The following is a 12,426-nucleotide window of genomic DNA, read 5'->3' as shown; positions in this document are numbered from 1 at the left end:
GTTGGGCTAGGGGGGGAGGGGTATTTGTGGCAGCAATTGGTGGGGGAAATCTGTGGAGCCAAAGGGGGGGGGGGGGGGGGGGGGGGTTAGTTATTTGTGGAACCAGGTGAGGATGGTACGGGTATTTGGGGGGGGGGGGGGTGGATTTGTGGAGCCAGGGCAGGGCATTTGTGTATGTGTGTGGAGGGGAGGGGGGTGAGACGGGTATTTGTTCAGTCAGGGAGGGGATATTTGTAGAGACAAGGAAGGGGGGTGTATTTGTGGTGCCAGGGAGGGATGAGGGGGTTATTTGTAGAGCCAGGGAGGGGTGAGACGGGTATTTGTTCAGTCAGGGGAGGGGGTTATTTGTGGAGCCAGGGAGGGGTATTTGTAGAGCCAGGGAGGGGTATTTGTAGAGCCAGGGAGGGGTATTTGTAGAGCCAGGGAGGGGTATTTGTAGAGCCAGGGAGGGGTATTTGTAGAGCCAGGGAGGGGTATTTGTAGAGCCAGGGAGGGGTATTTGTAGAGCCAGGGAGGGGTATTTGTGGAGCCAGGGAGGGGTATTTGTGGAGCCAGGGAGGGGTATTTGTGGAGCCAGGGAGGGGTATTTGTGGAGCCAGGGAGGGGTATTTGTGGAGCCAGGGAGGGGTATTTGTGGAGCCAGGGAGGGGTATTTGTGGAGCCAGGGAGGGGTATTTGTGGAGCCAGGGAGGGGTATTTGTGGAGCCAGGGAGGGGTATTTGTGGAGCCAGGGAGGGGTATTTGTGGAGCCAGGGAGGGGTATTTGTGGAGCCAGGGAGGGGTGAGACGGGTATTTGTTCAGTCAGGGAGGGGTATTTGTTCAGTCAGGGAGGGGGGTGTATTTGTGGAGCCAGGGAGGGGTATTTGTGGAGCCAGGGAGGGGTATTTGTGGAGCCAGGGAGGGGTATTTGTGGAGCCAGGGAGGGGGGTGTATTTGGGGAGCCAGGGAGGGGTATTTGTGGAGCCAGGGAGGGGTATTTGTGGAGCCAGGGAGGGGTATTTGTGGAGCCAGGGAGGGGTATTTGTAGAGCCAGGGAGGGGTATTTGTGGAGCCAGGGAGGGGTATTTGTGGAGCCAGGGAGGGGTATTTGTGGAGCCAGGGAGGGGTATTTGTGGAGCCAGGGAGGGGTATTTGTGGAGCCAGGGAGGGGGGTGTATTTGTGGAGCCAGGGAGGGGTATTTGTGGAGCCAGGGAGGGGTATTTGTGGAGCCAGGGAGGGGTATTTGTGGAGCCAGGGAGGGGTATTTGTTCAGTCAGGGGGGGGGTATTTGTGGAGCCAGGGAGGGGGGTGTATTTGGGGAGCCAGGGAGGGGTATTTGTGGAGCCAGGGAGGGGTATTTGTGGAGCCAGGGAGGGGTATTTGTTCAGTCAGGGGGGGTGTATTTGTGGAGCCAGGGAGGGGTATTTGTGGAGCCAGGGAGGGGGTGTATTTGGGGAGCCAGGGCGGGGTGAGACGGGTATTTGTTCAGTCTGGGGAGGGGTATTTGTGGAGCCAGGGCGGGGTGAGACGGGTATTTGTTCAGTCACGGGAGGGAAAGCAGTGCACGTTGAGCCAGCTCTGCACAGAGCGGGGGTTTGAAGCCTCTGCCAGGCCCGGCCGCTCTTAGCGCCGGCACCCTGGGGGCGCTCTCCGGTGCCTCCGCCCCCTCCCGCCGCGGCCCCTCGCTCACTTGTCCTTCTCGGTGCCGAAGATGGAGGCCAGGTACTCCGCCATCGCCCTCCGCCCGCCTCCGCCGCCCCGGACGACCAGTGCCCTCCAGGCGCCGCCGCGCGATCACCGCGTCATCAACGGCGGCCCGTGCGCGGGGTCAACGGCTGCGTCACAAAGGGGCAGCGGGCCGCCACGTCACACGAGCGCGACCGGGCGGGCACTGCCCGGGGAGGCTCAGCGACACTGAAGACGGACCAGGGGCCGGCAGAGGGGCTCGCGCTCGGGTTTACGGATGCGGCGCCGTGACGTCACCCGGAGGTGCTCAGGCGCTTTAGGAAATAAACACACCGTGTAACTCCAGTATACCGGGGACTTTACACTCGACACAGAGTACTGACGCATATTTGCTGCCAAGTGTTTGCACTGTTTATATATGACAGGTCTATGGTGTCAGTGTATGCATGCGTGACAATCTGCAGCTGAGGGCGTGACACTTCGCGTGACACTTGCTCGTGAGCAAGTCCAAGCAGTGACTAGTATGTGCGTGCCTGTGGGTTTCCTATTAATACTGTTCCCAGGCATCTATCGCAGTTCTCAACAGCCGCCTGAAACTAGCCAGAGCTGTGATCTAAACATTGCCAGGTCTACCTGCCAGGTGTCACGCATTGCGCGTTACTATGACGCATTTTAATGCCCGCATCGCCTCATTAAAATGTATCTTCACACATAATCGTTAAAGGTTCCCAGTGTTCAAGGCCCTGTGGCTTCAGCGTCATATCACCCAGCGCTCCTATAACATCTTTATTGTTTAGTTAATTAAAACTGGAACACAATCACAAAATTAATATATTCTGTAAAACCATAACTACCAAGTCTTCTATCAAAAAGATTAAACTCGGCCAATAAAATGAATCAAAGCTTTCTTCAGTCTAAACAATTCTTCATAATTCTCTTACTTATAATTTCATTTGTCTACACTACTGGATGTCATGGTGCCTACGGCCATCATGATAACTGTTCCAGCAGTTCATTTTCAGCTTGTGTTATATCTTCTTACTATTTTCAGCCCTATCAGCTGTAACTAAGCTTGTTCCAATTCCCTGAGCCCACCGGACAAACTGTTTGAGAACCTCATTTTGGTTTACATTTTTCCTGCTTGATTTTCACAGCCTTTTCATGTATCTGCAAGAATTTAACAAATTTACAGTTTAATTGAATGTCATCTGGATTGAGGCTTCTAATTATTGCAAACCTGAATGTACAAATACCTCCGGCAAAAAAGCTTGTTTTAAGTAAGGTAACCTGGACTTAGTTTAGCTTAAATGATTTGTAAAGCGCATGGCTACCCAAAGGCCTCCCAGCGCTAAAGGTAAGTAACATCCCAGAAGCAGAAAACTTAAAAAACAGCTATGATGAGAATAAAAAGGTCTTCAATCTTTTTCAGAACTGTAGTTCCAAAGGTTCATGCCGACGTTCTAGGGGTAGGAAATTCCAAAGGTGAGCGGCCTGAACTGAGAAGGAGTTGTCTCCCCATGAACATCTCTTAAATCGTGATATATAAACTAGCTGGGCGGTGGAAGATCTCAAGGTACATATAGGAAAATAGGATGAGATGCTTTGTCTGAGAAATTAAGGGCCTTTGTTATGAAGGGCTTTGTGTATCATGCATAGGGCCCTAAAACGGATCCGCTGTTTTATAGGTAGCCAATGAAGATAGACTAACGCTGGTTTGGCCGATTGATGTCTGGGTATATTCATAAGTAGTCTTGCGGCCGCATTTTGTACAACCTGCAGTCTCCTTACTACATAACCAGGAGAGCTGAGAAAAAGGGAGTTACTATAGTCCAGTCAGAAAGTATCAGGGCCTGGATGAGAATTCTTCTGGCAAGAGGAGATTAAAAGTTTTCCTTAAGGTTCTTAGGGGGCGAAAGCAAGATGAAGAAATCTTTTTAGATTGCTGCTCCATCGTGAGGCGATGGTCTAGCCAGAAGCCTAAACTCTTTATATGATCCTTAGGTGGCGGAAGATTATTGAAGACCTCTGGAAGTAGTGCCGGGAGGTTAGAGGCGGCACAATTGCCCACAATCATTACTTCTGACTTTCCGTCATTAAGTTTAAGTTTGGACTTAGTCATCCATTTGGCTACATCAGCCAAGCAGAGAGAAAGATTCATAAGAAAGTGGTCCTTGGCATTAGAGAGTGAAACTCAGCATATGTGACCACAGAAAGGCCATGAGGTTTTACGACTTTGGCTAGAGAAGAAAGATAGATATTGAAAAGAGTGGGGCACAATGAAGAGCCCTGAGGGACACCACATGTAAGGGGGAGTATTTTAGACAGAAATGAGCGGTCAAGAACTTGAAAGGTTCTGCCTTTCAGAAATGAAAAAAAACAGGCCAATGCTGTGCCTTTTATTCCTATGGTGGAAAGTCTTTAAAAGAAAATGTGATCTAAAGTGTCAAAAGTGCCACTGAGATCTAAAAGAATGATGGCTGCGTGCCCTCCACTATCTAACAATTGGTGAGTACTTTCGGTGACTGCTAATAAGGCTGATTCTGTGCTGTGTTGGGGTCTGAATCCCATTTGAGTAGAGTCTAGAACAGTGGTCTTCAAACTTTTTAATGCCGCGGACCCCAAATTGAAAAATAAAAACCATTGGGCCCCCCCTCAGAATGTTTCGCAATTATTTTAGAAAGATGGCAATGTTTAAATATGTCTAAACCTATTTAAACATTACAGTTAAGTACTGTTACCTTTTTAAAACTGCAATAACATGCTTCTGCTTAAAAGAAAGGCATGTTATCTGTATAATATTTCTTTTGGCCAGAGTTTGGCGACCCCCTGGGATCACTTGAGGCCCCCATAGGGGGGCCCGTTCCCCAGTTTGAAGACCTCTGGTCTAGAAGTACATGATCCTCAAGGAAACATGTTGACATGCTTTTCCATAATCTTGGCCAGAATTGGAAGAAGAGCGATAGGCCTGTAGTTACTGAGCAAAGTGGGGTCAAGTTTAGGTTTTTTCAAAAGAGGTTTGACCAAAGCATGTTTGAGGGATTGAGGTAAAAATCCTGAGATTAAAAGGTGATTAAGAATATTTGTCATGGGAGGGGCAATTATATTGGAGCCCAGCGCAAGAATGGTGGGAGGAGCAGGACCAAGGGGGGATCCTGATTTTATGTTGTGGAGATAATTCATGACCAGCGTCTCTGTCAAGGGCTGAAAAGCTGCAAACGAAACCGATGAAGGCTGAGCATGAACGTGCTGATCCCTATTGGCTTCATGACTAGATATAGCCGAAAAAGAGGAGTAAATATCAGTGATCTTTTTCTGGAAAAAAACGCCAGATTATTGCTATGCTCGATAGAAGCCTCTATGGGCGGATCATCTGGAGATATATGGGTAAGTTCTTTGAAAATATGGAAGATCTCTTTCTGGGAATTAGCCGATTGTTCTATTCTAGTGCTATAGAATGAAGATTGATCTTATTTAATCCCTGTCATAATAAATTCTGATAGCTGCCCTATATACTTTTTGGGAGGAAATACTGTAGTCTTTCCTCCAACGTCTTTCTAGCTTCTTGCACTCTTTTTTTAGTTCTAGCAGTTGAGATGTAAACCAAGGTTTAGGCTTATGTTTGGGCCTTTTAACAATCGTCTTAACCGGCAGAAGAGTATCTAGGGAAATGGAGATCCAATTGTTAAAGCATTCTACAAGATCAGAATTTGGTTTATTATAGAAAATGAAGAACAAAGAATGTCCTGCCATCCTCTAAAATCAAATTTTGACCATTGGCGAGACGTTATCTTTATGGGAGGTTGATAAAAGGGGGAGGCTTTGCAGAGTGGTATAAATGAGAGTAAATAGTTGTCTGTCCAGATGAGAGGCATAGGAGTGTAGAGGGAGAGATCCGAAAGATTACTAAAGATAAGATCGATGGTGTGGCTTTTACTATGGGTGTGGTCCTGTGATGTACTGAGTTAGATTTAATGCCGCCAAATTTGAGAGGAGCGTTTTGGCAGAAGAACAGTGCATATTGTCGACCTGAATATTAAAATCCCAGAGTATGGTAAAATTGGGGGTTTTGCAAGAGATGCTCGCTACAAAGTCTGGCAGGGCCTGTAGGAAGTTTTCATAAGAGCCAGGAGGACGATAAACGAGTATTCCTGAGAAGGTGAATGTTGCACTGAAATATAGAGAGAAAAGCAAACGTTCGCATCCAGGGATGTCTAAGGGGGTAGTGGAGCATTTAATGGACTTTTTATGGATGAAGGCAATACCTCCCCCTCTGGCGTGGGCCTATCCAAATGAATGATTGAATAGTCCTGAGGTAGGGCCTTTAAAATGTCGGGGGAGGAGTCTTCATTGAGCCATGTTTCTGTCAAGAATAACGCATCAGGGTGATGATCTTCTAGAAGAGAAAAGGTATGGAGGCTATGAGTGGACAGGGAACGACAGTTAACCAAAAAGAGTCTTCCAAAATATTTGGTGCTGTTTGTAGTGGGAGACGGCAGGTCGTGCAAAGGAGTCCAGAGGCAGCTGTGGCATGACCAGTTTATGGATTCCGAGGTATAGACCAGGTGGGATAGGCTCATGGGGATATTATTATAAGCCAACAATTGTTGGAGTGAGTAGACTAACCTTGCCAGGAGCATAACTGGCCTCTGGGCTTTCCCGGGCGCAGATGGGCTTGCCTTAGGTGCACCTTCGGCACGCCAGCATTGCGCCCACTGTGCACGGGTGCTGCACGACTGGCGCAGTAAGTCGTTTAAGTAATGCATCCAAAAATGGATGCCTAACAACCAACGACTAGACCACCGACCAAAATGGCGGCCAGAAAACAGACCAGCCGAGTAAAAATGGCGGCCAGATTCAGGTTAAAACACTGCTAAAATGAAATGCTGCTGGATGCCTCTGAAGACGGGCACCGGCAGAATAAGAATGAGAAAAATATGAAAGACGAGAGGGATTATAAAATGAGGCCAGAAATGACAAGTTACCTAAAATATACAAATTTTAAAAGTAATAGCGTTTTCTGGTGCCAAAATAGTGACATTCCTAACGCGGCCGGCGCGGGAAGTTGTTTAAGTAGTGCATCCAGAAATGGATGCCTAACAACTAACGACTAGACCACCGACCAAAATGGCGGCCAGAAAACAGACCAGCCTAGTAAACATGGCGGTCAGATTCCGGTTAAAACACTGCTAAAATGAAATGCTGCCGGATGCCTCTGAACAAGGGCACCAGCAGAATAAGAATGAGAAAAATATGAGACGAGAGGGATTATAAAATGAGACCAGAAATGACAAATCACTTAAAAGCGCTGCTCTTCTGTAAGTGCTGCCCAGAGCTGCCACATCCAGGCCCAGGTTGACACAAAGTGAGTGTTTACTTATAGATCCCACATCTCAGCCTGGGCCCAGTTTGTTTACTTTAAGTCTGACATGCTGTAACATGCTAACAGAGGAGAGGGGCTACTTCCAGCTCTCTCCTCTCCTGTCTTCTCCCTAGTATAGCCCGTTGTGCCTCCCCTTTCCAGTGACATTTGTCTGTCTCACTTGCACAGACACAAAACATGGTTAGTCTGCACCTGAGGTCTGCATATTGAATTATTTTCTTCATGGTAGCCTTGGGCCACATAGTGGGATCAACTGCCCACTGTAGTGCAAGAGATGGTCAGGCCTCTTGGCGCTTGCTTGCCCTCTGTGGCAATAAATGACCTGGGAGACAACAGGTGCTCTCAACCTAGCTCCACACTAATATGCACAAGCCGGGGCATGCTTGTAGGAGGCTGGCCTGGCTGATAGTGGGTACCTGATTGTACTTATACCTTGTGCTAGGTCCAGTTATCCCTTATTAGTAGATTAATAGTGTTCTAGCAGCTTAGGCTGATAGAGGTAGCTATAGCAGAGCAGCTTAGGCTGAACTAGGAGACATGCAAAGCTCCTACTATACCACTTATATCATATAGGTACTATATCACAAGAAAAACAATACCCAGGGTTACTAAAAATAAAGGTACTTTATTTTAAAGTAAAATACACAAAATATACACACAAACCAAAATCAGGTAAATAAAACAGTCAGAAAGTAGTGCAAACACTGTAGAATACAATAGGATGCAATAGCCCTAGGGGCAACACAAACCATATACTAAGAAAGTGGAATGCGAACCACGAATGGACCCTTGGGCTAGTGTGGTGTGTAGAGGGTCGCTGGGAGTGTAAGAAAGCACTAAGGGTGTCCAAGATACCCCACCCCAAGACCCTGAAAAGTAGGAGTAAAGTGATACTACTTCCCCAGAAACACACTAAACTCGTGATAGGAGATTCTGCAAAGACCACAACAGACTGCAAAGCACTGAAGACGGATTCCTGGACCTGAGGACCTGCAAAGGAAAGGGACCAAGTCCAAGAGTCGTGAAAGTGTCCGAGGGGGGGCAGGAGCTTACTAAACCCCGGATGAGGGTGCAAAAGGGCTGCCTCCAGATGGAAGAAGCTGAAGATTCTGCAACAACGAAAGGTGCTAGGAACTTCTCCTTTGTGCAGAAGATGTCCCACGGAGTGCTGGAGGATGCAGAGTTGTTTCCTTGGAGAAAGACCGCAAACAAGCCTTGCTAGCTGCAAGGGTTGCAGTTGAAGAAAAAGGGTGCTGCCCGGGCCCAGGAAGAACCAGGAGGTCGCCCCTTGGAAGATGAGACAGAGGGAGCCCTCAGCAACAGAGAGAGCCCACGCCCAAGAAGGCAGCACCCGCAGAAGTACTTGAACACGGGTTCAAGAAAACTGAGCACGACGGTCGTCCCAACACTACAAAAGAGGGTGCCACGAAGCCGGTGGTCAACTCAGCGAATTGAGCAATGCAGGATGGAGTGCTGGGGAACTGGGCTTTCCTTGCCAAAGTGCACAGAAGCCCTAGCAGCTGCACAGGATTACTGTCTGGAGAGGGGAGGCAAGGACTTACCTCCTCCAAATTTGGACAGTTCGACCACTGGCCAGTCTGGGTCACTTGGGTCCACCACCTGTGTTCCAGGGGCCACGCTCGTCAGGATGAGAGGGGTCCCAGAGTACCGGTGACGCTGAAGTTTGGTGCCTGCTGGAGCAGGGGGAAGATTCCGTTGACCCACAGGAGATTTCTTCGTGAGTTCCAGTGCAGGGTGAAGGCAGACAACCCCCAGAGCATGCACCACCAGGAAACAGTTGAGAAAGCCGTCAGGATTAGGCGCTACAATGTCACTGGTAGTCTTCTTGCTAATTTGTTGCAGTTTTGCAGGCGTCCTGGAGCAGTCAGCGGTCGATCCTTGGCAGAAGTCGAAGAGGGAGATGCAGAGGAACTCTGGTGAATTCTTGCAAGTCGTTATCTGACGAAAAGCCCACTGGAGAGACCATAAATTGGCCGCCGCCCGCCAAAGTTCCCCCGACAGAATACCGCTGCGCGGTCAAAAGACCGCTGCGGTAATTCTGAGTTTCCCGCTGGGCCGGCGGGCGACCGCCAGAACGCCGCCCGCCCGCCCAGCGGGAAACCCCCTTCCACGAGGATGCCGGCTCCGAATGGAGCCGGCGGAGTGGAAAGGGTGCGACGGGTGCAGTTGCACCCGTCGCGATTTTCAGTGTCTGCATAGCAGACACTGAAAATCTTTGTGGGGCCCTGTTAGGGGGCCCCTGCAGTGCCCATGCCATTGGCATGGGCACTGCAGGGGCCCCCAGGGGCCCCACGACACCCATTCCCGCCAGCAAGGTTCTGGCGGTCAAAACCGCCAGAACCAGGCTGGCGGGAAGGGGGTCGGAATCCCCATGGCGGCGCTGCCTGCAGCGCCACCATGGAGGATTCCTCAGGCCAGGGGAAAACCGGCGGGAAACCGCCGGTTTCCCTTTTCTGACCGCCGCGGTCAGAATTGGCCTGGATGCACCGCCAGCCTGTTGGCGGTGCATCCCAGGGTCGGAATGACCCCCTTAGTCTGGTAAGCACCTATGGGTCTCTGACGTCACCTGATGGCACTGGCCACTCAGAGGCCTCCAGTGTGCCCTCACACCTCTGGATTCAAGATGGCAGAGGTCTGAGACACACTGGAGGAGCTCTGGGCACTACCCCTGGGGTGGTGATGCACAGGGGAATGGCCACTCCCCTTTCCTTTGTCCAGTTTTGCGCCAGAGCAGGGACTTGGGGTTCCCTGAACTGGTGTAGACTGGCTTATGCAAGGAGTGCACCATCTGTGCCCTTCAGAGCATTTCCAGAGGCTGGGGGAGGCTACTCCTCCCCAGCCCTTAACACCTGTTTCCAAAGGGAGAGGGTGTAACTGTCTCTTAGAGGAAATCCTTTGTTCTGCCTTCGTGGGACTGGGCTGCCCAGACCCAAGGAGGGCAGAACCCTGTCTGTGGGTTGGCAGCAGCGGTAGCTGCAGAGAAAACCCCAGAGAGCTGGGTTGGCAGTACCCAGGGTCAATAGTGGAGCCCCGGGATGCATGGGATTGGCACCCCAATACCAGATTTGGTATGGGGGGACAATTCCGTGATCTGAGACATGTTACATGGCCATATTTGGAGTTACCATTGTGAAGCTACATATAGGTATTGACCTATATGTAGTGCACACGTGTACTGGTATCCCCGCACTCACAAAGTCTGGGGAAATTGCCCTGAACTATGTGGGGGCACCTTGGCTAGTGCCAGGGTGCCCTCACACTCAGTAACTTTGCACCTAACCCTCACTAAGTGAGGGATAGACATATAGGTGACTTATAAGTTACTTAAATGCAGTGTAAAATGGCTGTGAAATAACATGTGCGTTATTTCACTCAGGCTGCAGTGCAGGCCTGTATAAGATTTGTCTGAGCTCCCCATGGGTGGCAAAAGAAATGCTGCAGCCTATAGGGATCTCCTGGAACCCCAATACCCTGGGTACCTAGGTACCATATACTAGGGAATTATAAGAGTGTTCTAGTGTGCCAATTAGAATAGGTGAAAATGGTCACTAGCCTATAGTGTCAATGTGAAAGGTAGAGAGAGCATAAGCACTGAGGTTCTGATTAGCAGAGCCTCAGTGACACAGTTAGTCACTACACAGGTATACACATTCAGGCCACAAACTATGAGCACCGGGGTCCTGGCTAGCAGGATCCCAGTGAGACAGGCAAAAACAAACTGACATATATGTAAAAATGGGGGTAACATGCCAGGCAATATGGTACTTTCCTACAATGCCCCTTTTTATTAATTTGCCCCAACCTCCAATGTGAAGTCAAGGCCTGCCTGTGTGCAAGTACGGGCACACCCTAGCACTGTCCTATATTCCTCCAAAACCTTCAACAAACCAATAACTAACAGTAGTAAAAACTGTGGTTCAGTGGTGTTGGAAATGGCCCTTTCTGCAGGGTTATCCCCAACCCTTTTCCCTTTCTCTTCCTTTTTATGGCCCTCTTTTTGTGGGATTTAGGACTATGGGCGCTTTTCCACTGCTAATCAGTGCTAAAGTGCTTGTGCTTGTGCTTGTTCCCTTAAAACTTTGTATAATTTGCTTACACCTAGTTGGCTTATTTAACTTACCTCTAAGTCCCTTGTGAAGTGGTATACCATATACCCAGGGCTTCTGAATTAAATGCTACTAGTGGGCCTGCAGCCACCCAAAGAAGTTGCTTTTCAAACTTGTTTCAGGCCTGCCACTGCTGTGCCTGCGTGCAGTTTACTGCCACATTCACTTGGCAAGCTAAACTACTTGCCAAGGCCTAAACTCCTTTTTACCACACCTAAGTCAGAACCTAGATAGCCCTGTAGGTAGGGTGCTGTGTATTTGAGAGGTAGGGCATATATTTCTGTATTCTACATATCCCAGTAGTGACAGCCTATTTTGTTTCTCACTACTGTAAGTGCTGCTCCTCTCATAGGTTTGCATTGGGAATTCCCTTATATATGTTAGAGTGGTAATTTCTGATCTGTAAGGAGTAACAGGGGCATATTTGGTTTGTTTGGAATGGTAGTGAGAAATCCTTACTGGTGTAGGTGGATTTTATATTACTATTTTAGAAATGCCACTTTTAGAAAGTGGACATTTCTCTGTGCTTCAACTCTGGTGCTTTGCAGCCTGACTCCAATCCACGTCCAGGGCAGAGTGACAGCTCTACTTTGTGCATACTCCCCAGAAAACCATCCATCAGAGAGGGTTAGGTGTGACAGGGTTACATCTGCATTCATCCATATACTAATGGACTTTCTGGGTTGGGAGAGGCTGAGGACATTCACACATTACACTTCAATACACTGTTGTCCGGCCCTCACACAAAGGGCTGGTTTACCCCCTACTGATGTCTGGAGCCAGTGTAGGGGGGAAGGGAAGTTCTTAGGACTGGTCAGATCTGGCTGGAAACTTCTCCCAGCTTCTAGAAGCTGGGCACCTGGAGTATAAGTACAGGGGCTCTGACCCCATGATTTGTAAAGCACTTTTGGGACTGGGATTGAACCTCTGCTAGAAGGACTGCTGGACTGCACAACAGACTCATCTGCACTGCTCTTCTGTTGTTGCCCTGCTGCCTGCGGGATGGCACAAAGCACTCATCTGGATTGCTTTTCTGCATGTTGCCCTGCTGCCAGCTGCTTCTTGACCAGGCGGTTCCCTATGCACTGTTTGACTACCAGGAGACACCACCACTATTGCTGACCACTAAAGCTGTGATGGTCTGCTGCCTGTTTACTGCTGGGCTGCAAGAGGGACTACCACTGGTGTGCTAGCATGGATGTGGTGGCCTGTCTGCTCACTTTGGGGCCCCAAGCATTCTCCTGGGATGGGC

The 12,426-nt window shown here is 49.3% G+C and overlaps 1 protein-coding gene across 9 annotated transcripts in view; it reads right to left on the bottom strand.

The window, feature by feature from the left end:
- U2AF1 (U2 small nuclear RNA auxiliary factor 1) overlaps positions 1-1,855 on the bottom strand; it is a 122,794-nt gene extending 120,939 nt beyond the window's left edge. For 4 of the 9 annotated variants that reach the window (XM_069202956.1, XM_069202955.1, XM_069202958.1 and 1 more), the window contains exon 1: positions 1,672-1,778. Coding sequence is in view for 5 of the 9 variants with exons in the window: in XM_069202954.1 (XP_069059055.1) it covers positions 1,672-1,715 (44 nt within the window). In the remaining 4 variants the exon portion in view is untranslated. Of the gene's footprint in view, positions 1-1,671 lie in introns of all 9 variants that reach the window. The other 5 variants (XM_069202954.1, XM_069202949.1, XM_069202953.1 and 2 more) reach the window with 5 other exon arrangements.
- Positions 1,856-12,426: the final 10,571 nt, after the last annotated feature.

Source organism: Pleurodeles waltl, chromosome 8 (genome assembly GCF_031143425.1).
Source record: "Pleurodeles waltl isolate 20211129_DDA chromosome 8, aPleWal1.hap1.20221129, whole genome shotgun sequence".
NCBI lineage: Eukaryota > Metazoa > Chordata > Amphibia > Caudata > Salamandridae > Pleurodeles > Pleurodeles waltl.
This window is presented reverse-complemented; position numbering and strand designations above follow the sequence as displayed.